Source organism: Musca autumnalis, unplaced genomic scaffold, assembly GCF_047663935.1.
Source record: "Musca autumnalis isolate F117 unplaced genomic scaffold, ASM4766393v1 scaffold_1, whole genome shotgun sequence".
In the NCBI taxonomy this organism is placed as follows: Eukaryota; Metazoa; Arthropoda; class Insecta; order Diptera; family Muscidae; genus Musca; species Musca autumnalis.
Genome location: NW_027411644.1, coordinates 246,510,008 through 246,532,342, shown reverse-complemented (window position 1 = coordinate 246,532,342; position 22,335 = coordinate 246,510,008). Strand labels below are relative to the sequence as shown.

At 36.8% G+C, this 22,335-nt stretch overlaps 1 protein-coding gene across 1 annotated transcript; it reads left to right on the top strand.

The window, feature by feature from the left end:
* The first annotated feature begins 373 nt into the window (after positions 1-373).
* LOC141391285 (uncharacterized) lies at positions 374-22,335 on the top strand. Its single transcript, XM_073964199.1, has 3 exons — positions 374-395; positions 10,394-12,782; positions 20,125-22,335. Exons 2-3 carry the CDS (start codon positions 10,410-10,412, stop codon positions 22,333-22,335), a joined length of 4,584 nt encoding a protein of 1,527 aa, XP_073820300.1. The 5' UTR covers positions 374-395; positions 10,394-10,409.

Below are 22,335 nucleotides of genomic sequence, written 5' to 3'. Positions count from 1 at the left end.
ATTAAGGATAATAAATATATTTTCCTTACTTTTTTATTTCATTTTTATCTACAACATTGTATTGTATTTCACAATTAGACACTGAGTGTTGCGACAAATGATAAAATTTACGCCAAGTGTTCAGAAAATCGTTTGTCCGATTATGATCACTTTTGTGTGCAATAACTATCAATCATTTGTAATGGGAAAACCATTGTCCTCCATTGTGAAATTGAATTCGAAAAGTGATGAAAATCAAATCAAATTGAATTGAATTTATTTGCTTTATGTCGTTTTTTCCTTTACTATTTTGTTGATGTTATCTGACAACAAACTGGTGGCACAATTCCATCTATGGTCAAATGTGTGGCCAGTCTTGTTTGGCGTTATGTTAAAAAAACAATGTTAACGTTTTGGTATTATTTGACCAAAAAATAAGAAATAAAATTTGTTCGTTTTTTTTATAAAATAATGATGTATACCTATTGTTATTCCGTGCCACGTTGGTGCAGTGGTTCCTTGTCTCAATAATGAATAAAAATTCCGTGTGGAATTTGTTCCCTTTCCCCAAGGGAATATTTTTGCCGGTTAGGCGAGAATCTATATATATAAAAATGGTGTAAAAAATGTATAGTAATTCATAAAATGAGAACGGCTAGGCCGATTTCTGTAAAATTTTTTGTCAGTTATTCGTATTTTCGAGGAGAAGGTCTTTACGGAAGAAAATTTTGGAAAATCTCTCTGGAAAAGTCGGAAAATTGGAAAAATCGAAAATTGAGTTTTTTTATGAAATTTTATTCCTTAATAGCGAGACGAAGTTCGCCGGGTCCGCTAGTATTCAATAATTAGGTGAATCTAGTAGTTTTCCACGTTTTAAAGCATTAATTTTTAAAGAATTTCACCGTTTTAAATTATTTTCCATGCGGAAAAATTAAAAAAGGAAATATTCATGATTGTCCTGTATATATCTCCATTATTTCAAATATGCACATTTCTGATAGTGACAAAGTGAATACAACCGGCGAGGAAACCCAAATTTCAAGTGGCAACACTGTTAGTAAACAAACAGTTTTTTATTAGTTTGCTGTGAATATAGGTATAAAGGAAAATAAAAGTGTTTTATGTGTATCAACAGTTTTTTGCCTAGTCTCACACACGTATTAACAACTACAACAACTATAACAGTAATAACAACAATTATACTTTTCGTTTAACTTTCCTTATATTATTCAATCAATGAATAAATGATTTATTGAAATCGTAATGAAAGATGAACATCAATGAAATGAAAGAAAATAGAGGTAGAGAGAAATAAAAAGAAAAAATAAATATTGTAGTTGTTTTCGTTTTTTTTAATTTATATGATTATTTGAAATTTGAATTTTCTTACATGCACCAGGGATATGATGCAATTTTATTATTTAAAAAAAAAAGGTTTTATGAAATGAAGAGGAACGAACATCTTCCTTTAACTCCAAGATACAAAGAAATATTGTAATATTAAAATTAAACTAGAAAGAGAGAGACTAGATTGGTAGCTTTGTGAAACGTTTCAGTACAGTAAGGGGTATTATGTCTTTGTGTATTTGTGTGTAACATACAAAATGAAACGAAATAGACCCATAGTTCCTTTTGGGGATATACATATAATCACTTTCTGAGTCGATTTATGCATATCCGTCCCTCTGTCCATGTATTTTTGTTCGCCACGTACAGGTCGCATTTTTTGTCCGATTCAGTTGAAAATTGAAGACTACAATTTGTTTAGCCATAGGAAGAACGCTATTGCTTTTGGTGAAAATCGGTTCAGATTTGGATATAGCTCCCATATATATTTTTGCCCGATTTCACGTATTTGCTGCACCAAACACGCTATATACGTCCAATTTTAATGAAATTTGGAATGTTTGACGGAATTTGGTCTACAAATAAGTGTGCCAAATTATATAGAAATCGGGTCAGATTTGGATATATCTCCCATATATATTTTCGGCCGATTTCACGTATTTTCTGTGCCACACACGCTATATATGTCCGATTTCGATGAAATTTGGAATGTGTGAATGAATTCGGTCTAGAAATAATTGTACCAAATTATATCGAAATCGGTTCAGATTTGGATATAGCTCCCATATATATTTTCAATGATATTTGGAATGTGTGACTGAATTCGGTCTGGAAATAAATGTGCCAAATTATATCGAAATCGGTTAAGATTTGACACTTTCCTTACTGTTTTTTTTTTTGAAATTCACGACCTTTTAACAGATCCACAACCTTAAAACTAATTTTGTAAAAAATACACGACCTTTAAATTATTTGCTAAAAATCCACAACCTGTTATTGTTTAAAAATCCAAGTCGTTTATAATTTTTTTTCAAAAATTCTCGACGTTCCTAAATATTTTTTTTTTAAATCCACGATATAATTATTCTTTAAAATCTACGACCTTAATTTTTTTTTTTTTTAAATCAACGACCTTAAACATAATGTTGTAAAAAATCCTTAATTAAAAAAAATCACGATGAATATTCTTCAAAATATCCACAACGTTAAAAATTATTCTTTACAATAACCTCTATGTTAATTTTTTTTAAATCGACGATCCAAATAATAAAAAATCCTCTGTGTTAAAAATATAATTAAAAAAAAAACCTAGAACCTTACAAATATTTTTTGAAAAAATCGACGACATCAAAAATCTAATCTAATCCACGACTTTGAAAATATTTTTGTTTAAATCAACGATCTAAAAATGTTTTTTTTTTTAATCCACATCTTCAAATATTTTTTCAATCAATGCCGTCCATAATTGGTCTTAATTCCTTATTCCACGACGTTCGTAATTCTTCTTCTTCTTTATTTGCCAATTCGTTTTACGAATGTTATATGCTGTTTATATTAGAGCTTTTTGCAGGGTTAACCTTCTTTATGAGGATTTGTTTGAAATATAAGCAATGGAATTGACATTTAAAACCCAGCCGGTTTGTTAAATCCGGTTATATATAAACGGGGTATTAGCGACCAATACAATTATAAATAGATTTGTTTTTATAAATACGTATATATACAATATTTGTTTAAAGATTGCTTAGTATGTCTGCAAACGCATTTCTATCTCTAGCCTTTGATAATAGGGTTGTAGTATCTCGGATGCCCGTCCATTCTGTAATATTATCCATCCATGTTGTCTCCTTTCTTCCTCTAACAGGTCTTCCTTCTATCTTTATGTGGATTATATTTTGTAGAAATTTATATTTTTGATTTCGCATTATATGCCCCAGGAACGCAGTCTTTCGTCTTTTTATAACAGAGATAAGTTCTCTTTCGCAGTGCATCCTTCTCAGTACATCAGTATTTGTCATATGGGCTGTCCAGGGAATTTTGAGTACTCTCCTATAAATCCATATCTCAAGAGCTTCCAGTCTTCTTATATCAGCACTTTTAATTGTCCATACTTCCGTTGCATATAATAACACTGACCAGACATATGTTTTGATAAAACGAATCTTTGTTTCAAGATTAATGTCATGACTCGTAAGTACGCTCTTATATTTTGAAAATGCCTGTTCAATTCTGCATCTTATTTCTTGCGAGGACTGCCACTGTTCAGTTATTGTAACTCCCAGGTATTTGAAACTTTTAACTCTGTCAACATAGCTATTGTGAATTTTCAATGTTGTATTATTGTGTTCATTCTTCTTGCTTATAACCATGAGTTTGGTTTTGCGGATGTTAATTTTCAGACCGTATTTTTCGCTGTGTATTGCGAGTTTATTCACAAGGTTCTGGAGTCCAGATATGCTATGCGCCAGTAAGGTTGTATCATCAGCATATCTTATGTTGTTCAGAAATGTTCCGTTTATATGAATGCCGATTGGGATTTTGTTTATGGATTCATGAAACTTTTTTTCTGAGTAGATATTGAATAGCAAAGGTGACAATATGCACCCTTGTCTCACTCCCTTAGATATGTCAATTCTATCTGTCATTTCCCCGTCCACTTCTATTTGTGCACTTTGATGCCAATATAAACTTTTGATACAATGCACTTCTTTCTGGTCTAGGCCAATGGAGATGAGGATGTCAATCAACTTATCGTGTAACACTGTATCAAAAGCTTTTTCGTAATCTATGAAGCATAGAAATACGTCTTTTTGTGCGTTTTTACATTTCTGGACCAATGTTTGTATCGAAAAAAGTGCTTCTCGGGTTCCCATACCTTCCTTAAATCCAAACTGAGATGTTCCCATGGCTTTTCGCACTTTGAGTATATTTTGGGTAGAAAAATTTTTAGGGCATGGCTCATGAGACTTATAAGTCTGTGTTCGTTACAATATTTTGTTGCATTTTTTCGGAATGGTAATAAATGTAGATTTTAACCAGTCTTGTGGGTATCGACCTGTATCATATACATGGTTACATAATTTTGTTAAAAGTGCGATGTTTTCGTCATCTATTAATTTAAGGATTTCCGAAGGAATCTCGTCAGGGCCACAAGCTTTCCTATCTCTCAAAGTGTTTATTGCTGTTTCAACTTCTCTTTGACTGATGGGATTTCCTGTAAGAGATTGTTGAGTCCGTTGTTCAAAAGTTGTTCGATTTTCATCTGTAAAAATTTGTTTTATATAATCTCTCCAAAAAGTCTTCTTTTCTTCTGTATCAAACACAGGATCATTATTATCATTATATAGTACTTTTGAATGAGTTTTGCGGTATACACCAGCCATTTCTTTTAACTTTTTATGGAGATTAAAGTCGTCGTGAAGGCTTTTCAATCTTTCAATCTCCTGACATTGCTTATTTATATGATTGTTTTTTGCCATGCGTATAGCGACTTGGATTTCCCTGTTTAGTTCCCAATACAGTTCAAAGTTCTTGTTTTTATGTTTTCGTCTCTCTTCCATCATGTTGAGAATATCCTGTGTCATCCATTCCTTCTGTATAGATTTTTTGCCGTATCCGAGGGTATTATCTGCTAGGGGTTTGAGCGTAGTTCTTAGTGCGTTCCACAAGTCGTCAATGTTTTCAGTATTTATATTTCTTAGTTCTCGATTTATATTATCTCGAAGATTTGCTTTCAATGTGGTATTTTCAAGTTTTGCCACATTGACTTTACGACGCATATTCTTTTTTTCTATTTGTAACAATTTTTGTGCGCAACTGCATCATAAGAAGATTGTGATCTGAAGGAACATCAGCGCCTGGATATGTTGAGCATTTCTTTACCGAGGATCCGAATCTGGCATTAATTAATATAAAATCTATTTGGTTTCCCGCAATATTGTCCCTTCTATCCTGTGGCGATTTCCATGTGTATAGTCGTCTTGGGGGAAGACAGAACATTGTGTTTGTTACCATCATTTTATGTTCCTGACAGAACTGAATTAGTCTATCACCCCTGTCATTTCTTTCGCCTAGGCCATAGTTTCCTGTTACGCCTTGGCACTTTTCTGCTCCTATTTTAGCGTTAAAATCGCCTTGAATTATTGTAATTTCGTGCCTCTTTGTCATTCTTAGTAAGTCTTCAATTTCCTCGTAAAAAGCTTCAAATTCATGATTACCTTTGTCCGCAGTAGGTGCGTATACTTGGATTATGTTCGTAATTACTCTTTAAAAATCCACCACCTTAAAAATAATGTTTTAAATCAATGTCATTCATAATTACTCTTTAAAAATCCACGAACTTAAATGTATTTTTTTTAATCAATGACGTTCATAATTAATTATTCTTTAAACAATCCACGACCTTAATTTTTTTCTTTTTTGAGAAAAATCAACGACTTTCATATTCTTTAAATAATTAACGACCTTAAAAATATTTATTTTTTTTTTTTAAATTAAAAACGTTCATAATTATTCTTTAAAGACGTCTGCATTGGCTTTTATGCTTCCTTATTGACGTCCTCTAAACATCTTTATGTAGTATGTAGTATGTCTGTAGTATGTCTAAAGATCCACAAGAATTGGTATGAAGGTCATCAAAACTTATCCTTAGAAATCCATGAGCTCGGAAGGTAGTTAGAATTTCCTTTTGGTCTGAAAAATCCGCGATGTTAAAAATATTTTTTTTTAATTAATGACGTCAAAAATTGTTAAAAAAAATCCACGACCCTCATATATGTTTTTTTAAAAATGTTTAAAAATAATCACGATTTATTTTTAGGATATTCACCAACTAAAAATATTTTTTAAGAAATCCACGACATTAAATGTATTTTTAAAATATGTACAACCTTAAGAATATATTTTTTTAAATTCACTACCTCAAAAATAAACTTTTAAAAAATTCACAACCTTAAAACTAATTTCGTAAAAAATACAACAACTTCAAAATTATTTGTTAAAAAAATCCACAACCTTAAAAATATTTATATTAAAAATCCACGATCATCAAAATATTTGATTAAGAAATCCACTATCTTAAACAATTTTTTTTTTTAATCCACGATATTAAACATTTTTTTAAAAAAAAGTCAATAACTTAAAAGTATTTACGTAAAAAAATCCACGACCGTGAAAATTATTTTTTTATCTCATGTTTTTTTTTAATATTTTGTTTTAAAAAATTTCGGTTTTTATAACGACTACCTTAAAGACATTTTTTAAAAAATCCGTTACCTTATAAATTATTATTATTATTATTTTTTTTTTTTTTGAAAAATCCATGATCTTAAAAATATTTAAAACAAAATTCAAAAATTGTTATTTAAACAATCCAAGACCTTCATTTTTGTTTTAATCGTGGATGGTTTAAAAATATTTTTATAAAAAATCCCCAACATTAAAATTTTATTTTTAAAAACATTTTTATACCCTCCACCATAGTATGGAGGGTATATTAAGTTTGTCATTCCGTTTGTAACACATCGAACTAATCATTTGCGACCCTATAAAGTATATATATTCTTGATCAGGATAAAATTCTAAGACGATCTAGCCATGTCCGTCTGTCCGTCTGTCCGTCTGTTGTAATCACTCTAGCGTCCGCAATAATTGAGATAGAGTGCTGAAATTTTGCACCCGAGGGTCTTTTTTCCATAGGCAGGTCAAGTTCGAAGATGGGGTATATCGGTCCACTCTTTGGTATAGCCCCCATATAACGGTACCCCCGGATTTGAGGTATTTTGACGTTCTTCGCCACATTTGCAGACCGAATTAGCTATAATTTGGCACTTAGGGTTCCTAGTGATCAACAAACTTATATCCCAAAGGATATGGGCATAGGTCCATGTTTTGGTATAGTCCCCATATAATGGTACCTCCCGATTTTCGGTATTTTGAGAATTTTAGCTACAATTTTTAACCGAACTAGCTGTAATTTGCCATTTGAGGTTCTCAGTGGTCATAAAATATATCCACCAAACATCGTCAACATAGGTCCATGTTTTGGTATAGTCTCATTATAACGGTACCTCCCGATTTTCGGTATTTTGAGAATTTTAGCCACAATTTGTAACCGAACTATCTGCAATTTGACATTTGAGGTTCTCAATGGTTCCGAAACATCTCCACCAAACATCGTCAACATAGGTCCATGTTTTGGTATGGCCCCCTTATAACCGTACCTCCCGATTTTCGGTATTTTGAAAATTTTAGCTACAATTTTAAACTGAACTAGCTGTAATTTGCCATTTGAGGTTCTCAGTGGTCATAAAATATTTCCACCAAACATCGTCAACATAGGTCCATGTTTTGGTATAGCCCCCATATAACGGTACCTCCCGATTTTCGGTATTTTGATATTTGTAGTTACAATTTTTAACCGAACTAGCTGTAATTTGACATTTGAGGTTCTCAGTGGTTATGAAACATCTCCACGAAACATCGTCGACATAGGTCCATGTTTTGGTATAGCCCCCATATATCGGTACCTCCCGATTTTCGGTATTTTGAGAATTTTAGCTAAAATTTTTAACCGAACTACCTGTATTTTGCCGTTTGAGGTTCTCAGTGGTCATAAAACATCTCCAACGAAACATCGCCAACATAGGTCCATGTTTTGGTATAGCCATATATCCGTATCTCCCGATTTTCGGTATTTTGAGAATTTTAGCTGCAATTTTTAACCGAACTAGCTGTAATGATCGGTATTTTGAGAATTTTAGCTACAATTTTGTCTATTCAAAAATAATCGTCAATATAGGTCCATGTTTTGATATATCCCCCCATATAACTGTACCTCCAGATTTTCGGTAATTTTCAGTGGTCACGAAATTTCTTCACTAAAATTCGTCAACATGGGTCCATTTTTGAGGGTCTACATTGTTTTGATGAAACTACCCTCAATTTGACTCTTGAAGTTCCCTGCAGCTATAAAACTTTTCCGCCAAAATATTTAAAGATAGGTCGACTCTTTCATATAGACTCGTAGGTGGTACCTTTCACCTAGCTGAACACATTTTTTAGATTAGATTAGATAACACTGTGCAACAAAATGGAGGTGAAAGTCTGGGGCACGGAAAATTCCTCTAGGGGAAGAAAGGCCTTGGTGAGTATATTATGAACCCCGCGTGGGCCATCCGGAATTAGCGTTATATCTTTGTTCACTGTTGCTTAAGTGCTCTACAAAAACAACAAACAAAGATATAATGCTAATTCATTATGGCTTACAGGGTCTCTTGCAAAAACTTCATCACGCCATAACGCGGAAGTTCGACTCACGGCGAAAAGTTGTTCCACCTAAAATTGTGAAAGGACCCTAATTATTCCATTTTAATTAAGACTATTTTATGGTGGAGGGTATAAAAAGTTCGGCCCGGCCGAACTTAACGACTTTTTACTTGTTTTAGATTCACTTTGACAGCTATGATGAGATGTGTTTTACTTAATCCACGACGTTCATAATTATTCTTTAAAAATCCACGCCCTTGAAAATACATTCCAAAAAAAACAAAAATACTCGAATTTAAATTAGAAAAAAAAAATCAATTTTTTTTAGTTTTACTTTGACAGTTTTGTGACTTAATCCACGACGTTCATAATTATTGTTTAAAAAATCCAAGACATTCACAATTATTTTTAATATCCTCAATGTTCGTAATTATTCTTTAAAAATAAAAATATTTATATTTTTTTTAAATCCACGACCTATTTTTAAAAAAAAAAAATCACAATTTATCAATAATTTTTTTAAACCATCCACGCTACGAAAAGTATTCTTCAAAATATCCACGATTCATTTTTTTACTTTGACATTTTAAAAATATTTTATTATAATATATACTCGATTATAATATAATCGACGACCTCAAAAATAAAGAAATCTTCTATCTTCTTATATTCTATTCCTGATGATGGTTATCGAAGATAGTCGAAATATTGGAAAAATAAACCAACAATAAAAAAAATGTATATGTTTTTTTTATTTATGACCTCAAACCAAACGAATAGTAGAAAAATATACGGATCAAAGGTTAACAATATTATATGAAAAAATTCTTCTATGTTAAAAATATTTTTTTTAAATCAACGACCTCAAAAATATTTTTTTTAAATCGACGACCTCAAAACTATAAAATGCTCTATGATAAGAAGGATCTTAAAAGTATTTTTTTTAAATTCACGACCTTAAAAATATTAAAAAAAAAAAATCAAGATCTTAATCATATTTTTTTAAACCCATGACCTCAGAAAAATTTTGTTTCCAATCAGCAACATACTTTTTAAAATTCACAACCTTAAAAATATTTTATTTTAAAAATCCGAGACCTTAAATACCTTTTATAAATAAACGATTTTTATTATATTTATCTAATTTCAAAACAAGTTTTAAAAATATTTTTTAAAATACGAATTTGAAAACGATTTTTGGAAAAATTCACCATTTTAAAATTATTTTAAAAATTAATTTAAAACAAATCCGCAGTGTTAAAAATTATTTTTTAAATGCCCGATGTTAAAAATGTGAAAAATCCAGACACAAAAAATATTTTTTTAAATGCGCGATGTTAAAAAGTTGGCTATGTTAAAAGGTGACGATCTCTCAAAGATATTCTTTGAAAAATCTTCTATAATATTCATGATTTTTGTCCTGATGGTCACACTGTGCTGGACAACTCCCTGATGTGCTAAATAAACTCATTATATATTTTATTTGGGCGCCAATAGTGTTTCTACAAAATTTGACTAGAATTTGTAAGGAGATGAGTGGTGGATACCATGTCTAAATAAGAAAGGCTGATTTACATACAAGAGTACTTATTTGCGTTAGGGACATCTAAATGAATTATATTGATTGTTTTCGGTATCATCACATTGGTGACTGCAATAATATCGACCCTTCTTGACTGGTTCGATACTCTCATAATCTTAATTTTTAAACCTCCATCTCATGATTTCTTTAATATTTCACAATTCGATAACAAAAAAAAACCGTTACTAATCCAAATCCAATCTATTTATCTTTTCACAGATAATTCGTGTGCATCATGATTAAATTTAAAATAAGGCTACTGATAGCCTTTGCCTTGTGTCTGGGCTCTACGGCTGCCGTACTCAATTCCGCCCAGTTACCAGTTGAAGCTCGTGGTGGTACCTCAGAGGAGGAGGACGATCCCATAATTTCCACCAGCTATGTTTTACCAAATCAAATTTTCAATGATGGAAAACCATACTATGCTGCCAAAGATCCAATTTCAGGACAATTGGATTTTAATGTGAAGAAGCCAGCAGGTATTGAGACATCAGCAAATGAAGTGGTAGATCCCAACGAAAAGACGGTCATAACATCATCATCACCAAATATCCATGATTTTCTTAATTTGCCTGTCAAATATTCATCATCGAAGTTTGTTTATCCTCTGGTTTCAAGTTCCTATGCGAATCTGAAATATCAGGGAAGTAACAAAAATTATATAACCAATAAGAAACCAACCAGTCATGTGATACAGGCAACATTGGCACCAAATTATCATACGGCCAATTATTTCACTTTACCAACTACCAAGTTAGTGCCTGTGGCACCCACTCAACCAAGTTCGACAAGTAGTAGTTCGACAACAACATCAACAACCAGCAGCACCACTACTACAACCAAGAAACCCACAACAACTTCAACATCCACATCCTCTTCACCATCATCAACTTCGTCATCGACTTCCACCTCGACTACCAGTAGCTCAACTTCAACAACCACCACCACCACAACAACAACGAAAGCTCCTGCTCCCACACAAACCACTTTGGCCTCATCTTCGCCCAAATATACAACATCCAGCAAGAAGCCAACAACAACAACCACACCAGCTCCCAAGACCACCACAACACGCAAGAAGTTTGTGCCAACCAAAAAATATAGTCCCTCTACTACGGGCTCCACGAGCACCACCATGAGTTTCCATGAACAACAACAATTTGAAACAACCAAACCTACCAAGCCCACAATAACAACTACCATGACCACACGTCACCCTACACCATCTGCTGACATTTTCCCCACTGATACAACGGAGAGCAAAGATTGGTATCCCGCTCCACCAAGCACCACCGGCCAGCCTATTGTCTTTACCGAAGATCCTACAGCGCCACCAGCATTCAGTCCATTGCCCACTACCACCCACATTCCAGACTTGGATCCAGCTGATGTTTATCACACCTTGGATCAAAAGAATGTGGAAAATAAATTCGAACAAAAGCCCAGCATGACTTTGGCGGATATTTTCAATAGTTTGGCGGAAGAAGAATCGGCTGTGGCCGCCATAAGTAATCCCTCGCACCAGGGTTTGGATGCCCAAGGCAATCTAATGGAACCCTTGGATCCCTCCAAACCATCACCATTTGCCATGCAACAAAATTTTGGTCAGAATAGACCTCAGGCACAACCCACTAAACCAACCTATGGCACCAGCAGCATTGCCCCTTCCCTGAATGGTCAAGTGATTTCCGGTACCCAAGAGAATTTCAACAACGAATACGTTTCCTATCAAGTGCAACAGCCCAATATAATGCAATATCGTCCAGCTCCAGGAGCCATCAATAATGTTGTGATATCACCTGGGCAGCATTCTGCTACCTTTGTTTTGGGTAGCCAACAGCAAGTGGGCGCCAACTCATTTGGTAGTGTTGAAAAGCAACCGCTATTCTCCAAGGAACATCCTGTACAGTATGGTACCGTTATCAATGAAGACATTAGCACATTGAATCGTCAACCACCAGCAGCGCCCAGTGCACCCACACCATATCAGGAAATGCCCAAACCAGTACCAACATCAAATTTCCATCAAAATGGTAACTATGCCACAGATGGTGGAAGACCTGATCTACCCAGACCACCTTCAGGCAATAACTATCAAGAACCACCACCAGCTGCTCCCTCACCCTATCAACAATTGCCATTGATTGGTTCAAATCAAAGAAGACCCAGCCAAAAACCTTTATCACAAGCTCCTCCTCAGCGACCACTACCACAATCCCCACAACAAGAATCTTCATCCATGTCCGGGCAAGGTGTGGGTTCCGTACAATCCGTTGATCCCCAAGAATCGGCTGATCCCAACTCCATCACATTGGGTTCTAATCAAAATACCAAAGAATTGTTAGTATCCACCAACATTCGTTTCCCAGCCAATGAAGAACAATCTGCCGAGGTACCCTCATTGCCAGTGGCTAATGGACCTCCAGCCGGGCCCCAAATAAATGGACATGCCCAACCCTTGAGTTTACAACAAATACAACAAAATTCCAATACGGTGGTTTTCCCCAAATCTGAAGAATCCGTAAGTGGTGCGGTAAGTGATTCCGCCGGTGCAGTACAAATTCAAAAACATGAGGTTCTAACCATGAGTCAACATCAACAAAAATTGGTAAGATCTTTTGATGTAATTTTTTTCCAGGGGGAGGGAAAGGGGTTTTACATGGATATTTAAATAAAGGGAGGGGAAAGACTGGAGTGACGGCAATCTTTGCAGGAAAAAATATTAGGTAAATGCCAAAGTTACGTTAGTTTGCAACCCTCGTCTTCAAGGGCCGTCGACTTTTGATTAATCGGTTATTCGACTTTTTACCTTGTCGTAGCCATGCCCGTCTGTTGTAATCACTCTAGCGTCCACAATAAGCGATCCACGTTTTGGTATAGCTCCTTTCGATTTTCGGTATTTTGAGGATTTTAGCTACAATTTTTAAAGCGATCTAGCCGTAATTTGACATTTGAGTTTCTCAGTGGTCCCGAAACTTCTCCACCAAAAACATAGGTCCATATTTTGGTATATGCCCCATATAACGCTACCTCCATATTTTCGGTATTATGAAGATTTGAGATTCCCAGTGGTCGCGAAACTTCTCCATCAGAAATCGTTAACGTAAGTCCATGTTTTGGTATAGGCCCCATATAGCAGTACTTCCCGATTTTCGGCATTTTGAGGATTTTAGCTAAAATTTTTAACTGAACTAGCCGTAATTTGACATTTGAGGTTCTCAGTGGTTCTGAAACTTCAACACCAAAAAATCGACAACCTAGGACCATGTTTTGGTATAGCACCCATATAACAATACCTGCCGATTTTGGGTATTTTGAGGATTTTAGCTAAAACTGTTAACCGAACTGGCTGTACATTGACTTTTGAGGTTCTCAATGGTCACAACATTTGTCCAACAAAAGTTGTCAATGTAGGTTCATGTTTTGTTATAGGCAGCATGTAACGATAACTCTCGATTTAGGTGTCTTGTGGAATTTCCACTTACATTTATTGACCGGACACTAATTTGACAATAATTTGGTATAAAATGTTCGGCCCGGCCGAACTTAACGACTTTTTATCAGTTCCTGATTAAACTGGCTCTGGATATATCTCCATGTTTAGGAATGTGGCTATTTCGATTGGTTGTAACCACAAAGTCACTGGAGTTAGTAAAGTATGTTTAACAGGGCAGTTGATAAGGTGCTGTGTGCCGATGCTGGGCAGATGTTTCGCACGTTGTCATTAATCCTTGTCCTATAGGAATTTAGACGGCTGCATCATCCTGAACGTAGTTGAGCTAAAACTACTCTAGTTTGTTGTGACAGCTGACGCTCCTCAGCTGCGATAGACGGGAGATGTACTCGGTAGACCGCATCAACTGAATAGTTGTTTATGGTATCAGCGACAGTATCAAAGGCTTTCGATAAGTCGAGTGTAGCTGGCGTGCAGCGCTATTGCAGAGCTGTGTTGGTACGGAACCGATGCTGATGATCTGCAAATAGATACCTATTTTTTTAACGCTGGGTACTAGCGAAGCCTCAAGAGTCTTTACTACGGGCGGAAAGGCGAAGTCGGCATATATGATTCACCTTTGCTGGCACCCTTTCCTGGCTTTAATGGCTCCTCCTGCCCATTTAACTAGATGTGGGTGGCAAGCGACAGGTTAAGAACTTTCATAAGATACTCAACTCTCGGCTTATCCAGCTGTTTCAGCATTACTATAGAGATAGCGTCAGGGCCCAATGCTTTGGACGATTTAGGCTCCAACGTTCTTTCATTGTAAATTGGGGTGGTTCTTTTTCGACAGGAAGAGATCTAATGGGACGCAGTAATCTGCTCTTCGCCCTATCACTCCAAGGATGAACGACAAATTGTCGATTGGCGTAACATCTCCAAACCTGACTGAGGTCCTATCTTCCTTCTTTCCAGGGTTTGAGAGTGACTTAACCGTTGCGCACAATTCACTTATTCCGGTTTCAATGTTGTAACTCTTCAGATGATTAAACCACTTGTTCTGCTTATGTTCACCAACAAACCTGTTAATTTTCAGTGTCAGCTCCCTAACTCTGGGTTCCCTAGGATTGGCACGACAAAGCTCATCACGCTGACGCTCCTCAGCTGCGATAGACGAGGGATGTACTCTGTAGATCGCCTCAACTGGAGAGTTGTTTATGGTATCAGCGACAGTATCAAAGGTATCAAAGGCTTTCGATAAGTCGAGCGCCACCAACACTTTCATTTGGGTGAAAATAACGTGCAGCGCTGTGCTGGTACGGAACCGATGCTGATGAAAATAGATACTTATTTTTTAACACTGGGTACTAGCGAAGCCTAAAGAGTCTTTACTACGGGCGGCAAAAGCGAAGTCGGCCTATACGATTCACCTTTGCTGGCACTCTTTCCTGGCTTTAATGGCTTCTTCCTGCCCATTTTCCAGATTGTTTATGGTATCTGCGACAGTATCAAAGGCTTTCGATAAGTCGAGTGTAGCTGGCGTGCAGCGCTGTTGCAGAGCTGTGTTGGTACGGAACCGATGCTGATGATCTGCAAATAGATTCTTTTTTTTTAACGCTGGGTACTAGCGAAGCCTCAAGAGTCTTTACTACGGGCGGAAAGGCGAAGTCGGCCTATATGATTCACCTTTGCTGGCACCCTTTCCTGGCTCTAATGGCTCCTCCTGCCCATTTAACCAGATGTGGGTGGCAAGCGACAGGTTGAGAAATTTCATAAGATACTCAACTCTCGGCTAATCCAGCTGTTTCAGCATTACTATAGAGATACCGTCAGGGCCTAATACTTTGGATGATTTAGGCTCCAATGATCTTTCATTGTAAATTGGGGTGGTTCTTTTTCGACAGGAAGAGATCTAATGGGACGCAGCAATCTTCTCTTCGCCCTATCACTCCAGGGATGACGAACTTTGGCAATCTCCTCTTATCCTCGTCTTCATTTACAGTACTAAACGTAAAGCTATCAATTTCAACAGCCATCACTATACCCCTCTGGTCGTTGCCGAGGACCGAATGCCACAACCAATGATGATCATTAAAGTCCCCCCAATACCAGTCGGTCATGAACTTCTAAAACCTGGAAAATTTTGGGCCTACTGGTACTCTAGGTTGTACAGCTATTTATTGGAGGAAGTATATGTTAAACAACTCTACTATGGCAATTCCACACCTGACTGCCCAAACATTCCATGTACGGGTCATTAGAGCCAGGCTCAAGCGAGATGGGCCCGTATTAAGCAGACTGGTGCAACAGGAAAGCTAGTTCCCAACCTATACTTCTGGTGCGATCCTTTCTCAGTACGATATAACCATCACAACGCTGTTAGCTGCAGTTGTTGATGAGCTATGTTTCCTGCACCGCTGTAACCATGATGTTTTCCGGCTCATAAAGTCTACTATTTTCTCAATCTTACCTCGGAGACCATTGCAATGAAGTTACAAAAAGGTCGCATTTTCAGGAATTAGAACAGCAACGACTGGTGTTAAGCAGAGGAGTATTCTGATGACGACCCACTGGGAGCTAAGTTCACTCAGCATGCAGCAACATAGTTCCTGTCGCAATCCCTCACATGCACGAGTCCAGAGTAACACCTGATATGCACCCACTCCCGGCATCTATTGCATATCACCGAAGTTTGAGTGTGGTTAGAGATGAACAGTGGGTAAATACCCAATGGGTAAATACCCCGTAAATTGGGTAAATACCCATTTGTGGGTATTTATTTGGGTATTTACTATATTGAATCGCTAATACAACATCTTAGACCCTATTTCTGGGTTTAGGTTATAAAATCGATTCAAAATGGATAGTTTTACAATACTTTAAACAAGTGGGTAAATACTTGGGTAAATACCCGAGTATTTACCCAAGTGTTGGGTAAAAACTCATTAACTGCCGAACCACTTGACGTAGGCTGACAAAATTTGGCTCAAATCTTACTTATATCAAGCGAATATCTAGCATTGAGAATGGGGTCTCTGGGTCCATGTTTTGATATAGCCCCAATATAACCGTACCTCCCGATTTAAGGTATTTTTCATCTATTAGCCACATTTTACAACCAAATTGGCTGTAATTTGGCACAGTGAGTCCTCAATGAGTATAAAATATCCTTGCAAACATTTGTCAACGTAGGTCCACGCTTTCTTATAGCCCCCATATATGGGTACCCCGATTTCGAGTATTTACCCAAATATTGGGTAAAAACTCCTTATCTGCCGAACCACTTGACGTTGGCTGACAAAATTTGGCTCAAAACTTTCTTATACCAATAGTATTAAACGTATTGAAAATGGAGTCCCTGGGTCTATGTTTTGGTATAGCCCCCATATAGCCGTACCTCCCGATTTAAGGTATTTTTCATCTATTAGCCACATTTTACAACCAAATTGGCTTTAATTTGGCACAGTGAGTCCTCAATGAGTATAAAATATCCTTGCAAACATTTATCAACGTAGGTCCACGCTTTCTTATAGCCCCCATATATGGGTACCCCGATTTCGAGTATTTACCCAAATATTGGGTAAAACCTCTTTAACCGCCGAACCATTTGACGTAGGCTGACAAAATTCGGCTCAAATCTTTCTTATGTCAAAAGAACTTCTGGTACTGAACATGGGGTCTCTGGGTCCATGTTTTGATATAGCCCCCATATATCCGTACCTCCCGACTTAAGGTATTTTTTAACTATTAGCCTCATTGTACAATCATATTGGCTGAAATTTGGCATAGTGAGTTCTCAATATGTAGAAAATATCCTTGCAAAAATTTGTCAACATGGGTCCACGCTTTCTTATAGCCCCCATATATGGGTTCCCCGATTTCGAGTATTTACCCAAATATTGAGTAAAAACTCTTTATCTGCCGAACCATTGGCGTAGGCTCTAAAAATTGGCTAAAAACTTTATTATATCAATAGTATTAAAGGTATTGAAAATGGAGTGCTTGGGTCCATGTTTTGGTATAACCCCCCTTATAGCCGTTCCTCCCGATTTAAGGTATTTTTCATCTATTAGCCAAATTTTACAACCAACTTGGCTGTAATTTGGCACAGTGAGTCCTCAAGGAGTATATAAGGGTACACCGATTTCGAGTATTTACCCAAAAGTGGGTAAAAACACTTTAAATGTCGAACCACTTGACGTTGGCTGACAAAATTTGGCTCAGCACTTTCTTATATTAATAGTATTAAAGGTATTGAAAATGGTGTCCCTGGGTCCACTTTTTGATATAACCGTGCCTCCCGATTTCAGAAACCCATATTGGGGCTACAACAAAACGTATTTTATATATATTGGGAGGTACGGCTATATGGGGGCTATATCAAAACATGGACCCAGAGACCCCATGTTCAGTACCAGAATTTCTTTTGACATAAGAAAGATTTGAGCCAAATTTTGTCAGCCTACGTGAAATGGTTCGGCAGTTAAAGAGTTTTTAGCCAACATTTGGGTAAATACTCGAAATCAAGGTACCTTTATATGGGGGCTACAAGAAAACGTGGAGCTATGTTGACAGATTTTTGCATGGATATTTTCTACATATTGAGAACTCACTGTGCCAAATTTCAGCCAATATGATTGTACAATGAGGCTTATTAGTAAAAAATACCTTAAATCGGGAGGTACGGATATATGGGGGCTATATCAAAACATGGACCCAGAGACCCCATGTTCAGTAGCAGAAGTTCTTTTGACATAAGAAAGATTTATGCCCAGTTTTGTCACCCTACGTCAAGTGGTTCGGCAGTTAAAGAGTTTTTACCCAACATTTGGGTAAATACTCAAAATCGGGGTACCCTTATATGGGGGCTATTAGAAAACGTGGACCTATATTGACAATTTTTGCAAGGATATTTTCTACATATTGAAAACTCGCTGTGCCAAATTTCAGCCACTATGATTGTACAGTGAGGCAAATAGACAAAAAATACCTTAAATCGGGAGGTACGGTTATATGGGGGCTATATCAAAACATGGACCCAGAGACCCCATTCTCAATGCTAGATATTCTCTTGATATAAGTAAGATTTGAGCCAAATTTTGTCAGCCTACGTCAAGTGGTTCGGCAGTTAATGAGTTTTTACCCAACACTTGGGGAAATACTCGGGTATTTACCCAAGTATTTACCCACTTGTTTAAAGTATTGTAAAACTATCCATTTTGAATTATATTATATTCAAGTTTTATACGAGGTCGGACAGTGAGCTCAGCTGACTATTTCCCTTGCTGCGAAAAATATATTAGTGTGGTTTGAAACACAAAGTAGTCTAACTGGTCGCCCTGGTGTAGACCTTGGAGTAACCGAAGTCCTTGCGGATTGTGTTGAAATGTTAATAGCGGGTACTCGTGGTAATGACAACATTATAAACATATATATTTTTTGCTAGGGAAAGTCAATAATTCGTGAGATATGGAGCCAGATAATAGTTCGAATTTTTCCAAAAAATTTTTTTTTGCTATGGACTTAAGTCTTGGGAATACATACGTAGATACATAAATGTAGGTTTCTTCACGATCCCAACATTCGAATTGAACCTGCTGCAATATAATTTTCTCTTCACTTTGTCTTATTTCTCTTCACTTTATTTTGGGATCTGGAATGATGATTAAGTGCTAATATTTTGTATCAATTTCTCTACCATAACAGCATTCTAACTAAGGTACTGTTTCACTCAGAAGTATCAAGAAGTATCACTATCATGTCAAGCGCGTTCTGTCTACCTCCACAACCTAACGATCTTCAATATGCTCTTATATACTCTTTTCCCTAAATTTATTACAGATTGCGATGATGAGAACAACATAGCCGAAATTATTTTGACCTGAAAAAGTCTAAACTCCCATTTTTAAATATCCATGTACACACTAGGGTTATGCCTTTTAATGCCAAAAATAACATTCATCACCTTTGATTATAAAAAAATTTCCGCACAAAACACTTCGAAAAAAAAATTGAAAAAATACTATGAAATGAAAAAATTCTCAAAAAATATTTCCTGTTGCACTAATGAATGACCATTTGCCTATTAATGACTAAAATATCCTTTAAATGTTTAAATGGAATAAAATATTTAAACATTATAAAAGGTCCCTCATAAGCCACTTTTAATTTTTATGATATATGAAATAAATAATACGATGATAAAATAGTGAGAAACAAACGGTTATGTCATTTTGGTTATGTCGGGTGCCCCTATATCTTTTTTTAATTAAATATCTACTTACAATGACTTCAAAAAACTGTCCAAAGTTCTAAAAAATAAAATCTTTAAAAACTTTTGTGCGGAATCCTTTTAACTGAACCACTTTATAATTAAGATTTTATGTAATCTTAGGTGAAAAACTCACGAAAATATAATACAGGGATACGAGGTTGTAAAAAAGTCATAACCCTAGTACACACCCCTTGCGCTGTATTAAATTGCATTTTAATAACTCTTTTTGTTTCTTCACAGAATTTCCCCACATCGAATGAACCCAACACCCCTGCTACCCATATGGTGCCTCCACCACGATTCCCACCACCACTTCCCAACAGTATTAGCGAACATGAGTTGCAAAAACCCAATCGTCCACATGGTGGTCCCCAGTATCCGTTCAACGAGTATACCCGCAAACCCATACCCGGTATAACACGTCCCAATCCCGATCGTCATTTACCCAATATTTTGCCACAATTCCGTCCAAGCTCAAAAGTTTCCACCGGTCATCCCCAGCAAACGAATTTCAATCAAGAACCCGGCAATATTTTGGTAACCGGTCCACAACCACCACATCATTTGAAACGTGGTCCCAATGTGGGTAATCCACAATTCTCACACCGCCGTCAACCATTGGCCCAGCAGCAGCAGCAGAATCGTTATCCCTTGAATCGCAATATTGATTATCCCTCAGTTGGTCCGCCACCACCACCATTGGCTCCTCATGAAATTGCCAATAGACGTATCTATCGGGTATCGCCTTATGGCGGACAAGCTATGCAATATTTAGAACGTCCCGCCGGAGCTTATCCTCGACGACCAGCCCATATGCCGCCTCATGGTTTGAGACCAGCTGAATCGATAAATGTGGAAAGACATGTTTTGTCGCCGGTTTTGGAAAAGTTGCCAGCCTTCGAGGAAGAAGATTTGGTTATCAATGACCCACCACAACCGATTGCCCCCAGCAAAGAATCAGCCTTGGTAAACGATGCTAAATTGGAACCTGTTGTAACTCTGCAAATGTTACAGTCCCAGAAGAAGGCCGTCTCCCTGGCCAATGATGATACCGGTGCAGGTGAAATTCAAGTGCCCAGTCTCGATGAGGGAGAAGAGGAAATCAATCAAACAGCCGAATCCAATAATCGTAATGGCCTTTATGTTGTCTATCCTTTGGCAGGTGACAAAAAATCCGATGGTAATGCTGATGCTGATTTGAAAAATAAATTACCCGCTGTGGCCCATGTTGAAATTCCCACTGGCAGTGAATATCAAAACACACCCTTCTCGGTGATAAGAGATGAACCACAAGAACCCATTTTGAAAAATAAGAAACCCGTCTCACTGCAACAACAACAAAAGGCTCAAGCCGCCAAAGATGGCTTCCCCTATCCCATTGAAAAACCAGATCCCTCGTTCAGTGAACTGAACAAACCCGGCGCCAAGGTACCAGGTGTTTTGGTTGCCCCGAAAATCATCAATGGAGGCTATGGTACAGGTACTGTGGCACCCATTGCCATTGCCTACACGCCCACTGAACCAACACCTCACATTAGGCAAATGCAACAGGAACAACATCAATATCAAATGCAACAACAACAGCAATATCAACAGCAAATGCAACAACAACAGAAACATCAGGAACAACAACAACTGTATTCCAATGTAAATTTGGCCTCTCCGGTCATTAAGGAAATTCGCCAATTCGATCAGACGCAAGAAAATGGCCATGATGTTGATTTGCGTGGTCAGAATTATGAAAAGAATTTCATGGCTCCATTCTATCCCAGTGTTAGCTTAGATTCCGTGAAGAGTACCCCCTCTAATGGTTGGAATATTCTACAATCGACCACCAAGGAACCATTGTACAGTAAAAATAACATTGATCGTTCGGATGTTAACGATGGTAAAAACAACAAAGAAGCCGTGGAAGAAGAAAAAGAAGAAGAAAGCACCACACTGAAATCATTCGAAATGGATAAATTCCAACCAGAATTGCAGGGAGGTTTTAAGCCCATTTATCCACCCGGCTATAAGTTGGCCAATGAAGATGAGGAACAAGAACAATTGCAGAACCATGAACAGAACAACATTCCTTTGGCCTTGGCCAGTCGCATGGAATTACCTTTGCATTTGCAACAACAACAACAGCAAACCACTTCCTCAACATCCTCTTCATCAACGAGCACAACAGCCAAACCTTTGTTAGATGAAAATCAAGATATCGCCGCCAGCAGCAGTACCACCACCACGGCTCCCCTAACAGAAACCACCACAAAACGTATAAAATCGAAATTTGAAACCAGTTTGGCAGCTTTGCTCTTTGGCGAAGATGACACAGATGCCGATGAAGTGGAGAAGGCTGATGTTCCCCAAGAAGAACCTCAGGCCCGCAAAGAACCAACCAAAGCCATGATGAGTGGACCAAGAAGTATACCACGAATGGGACCACGTAGTTTGAAAATTTAA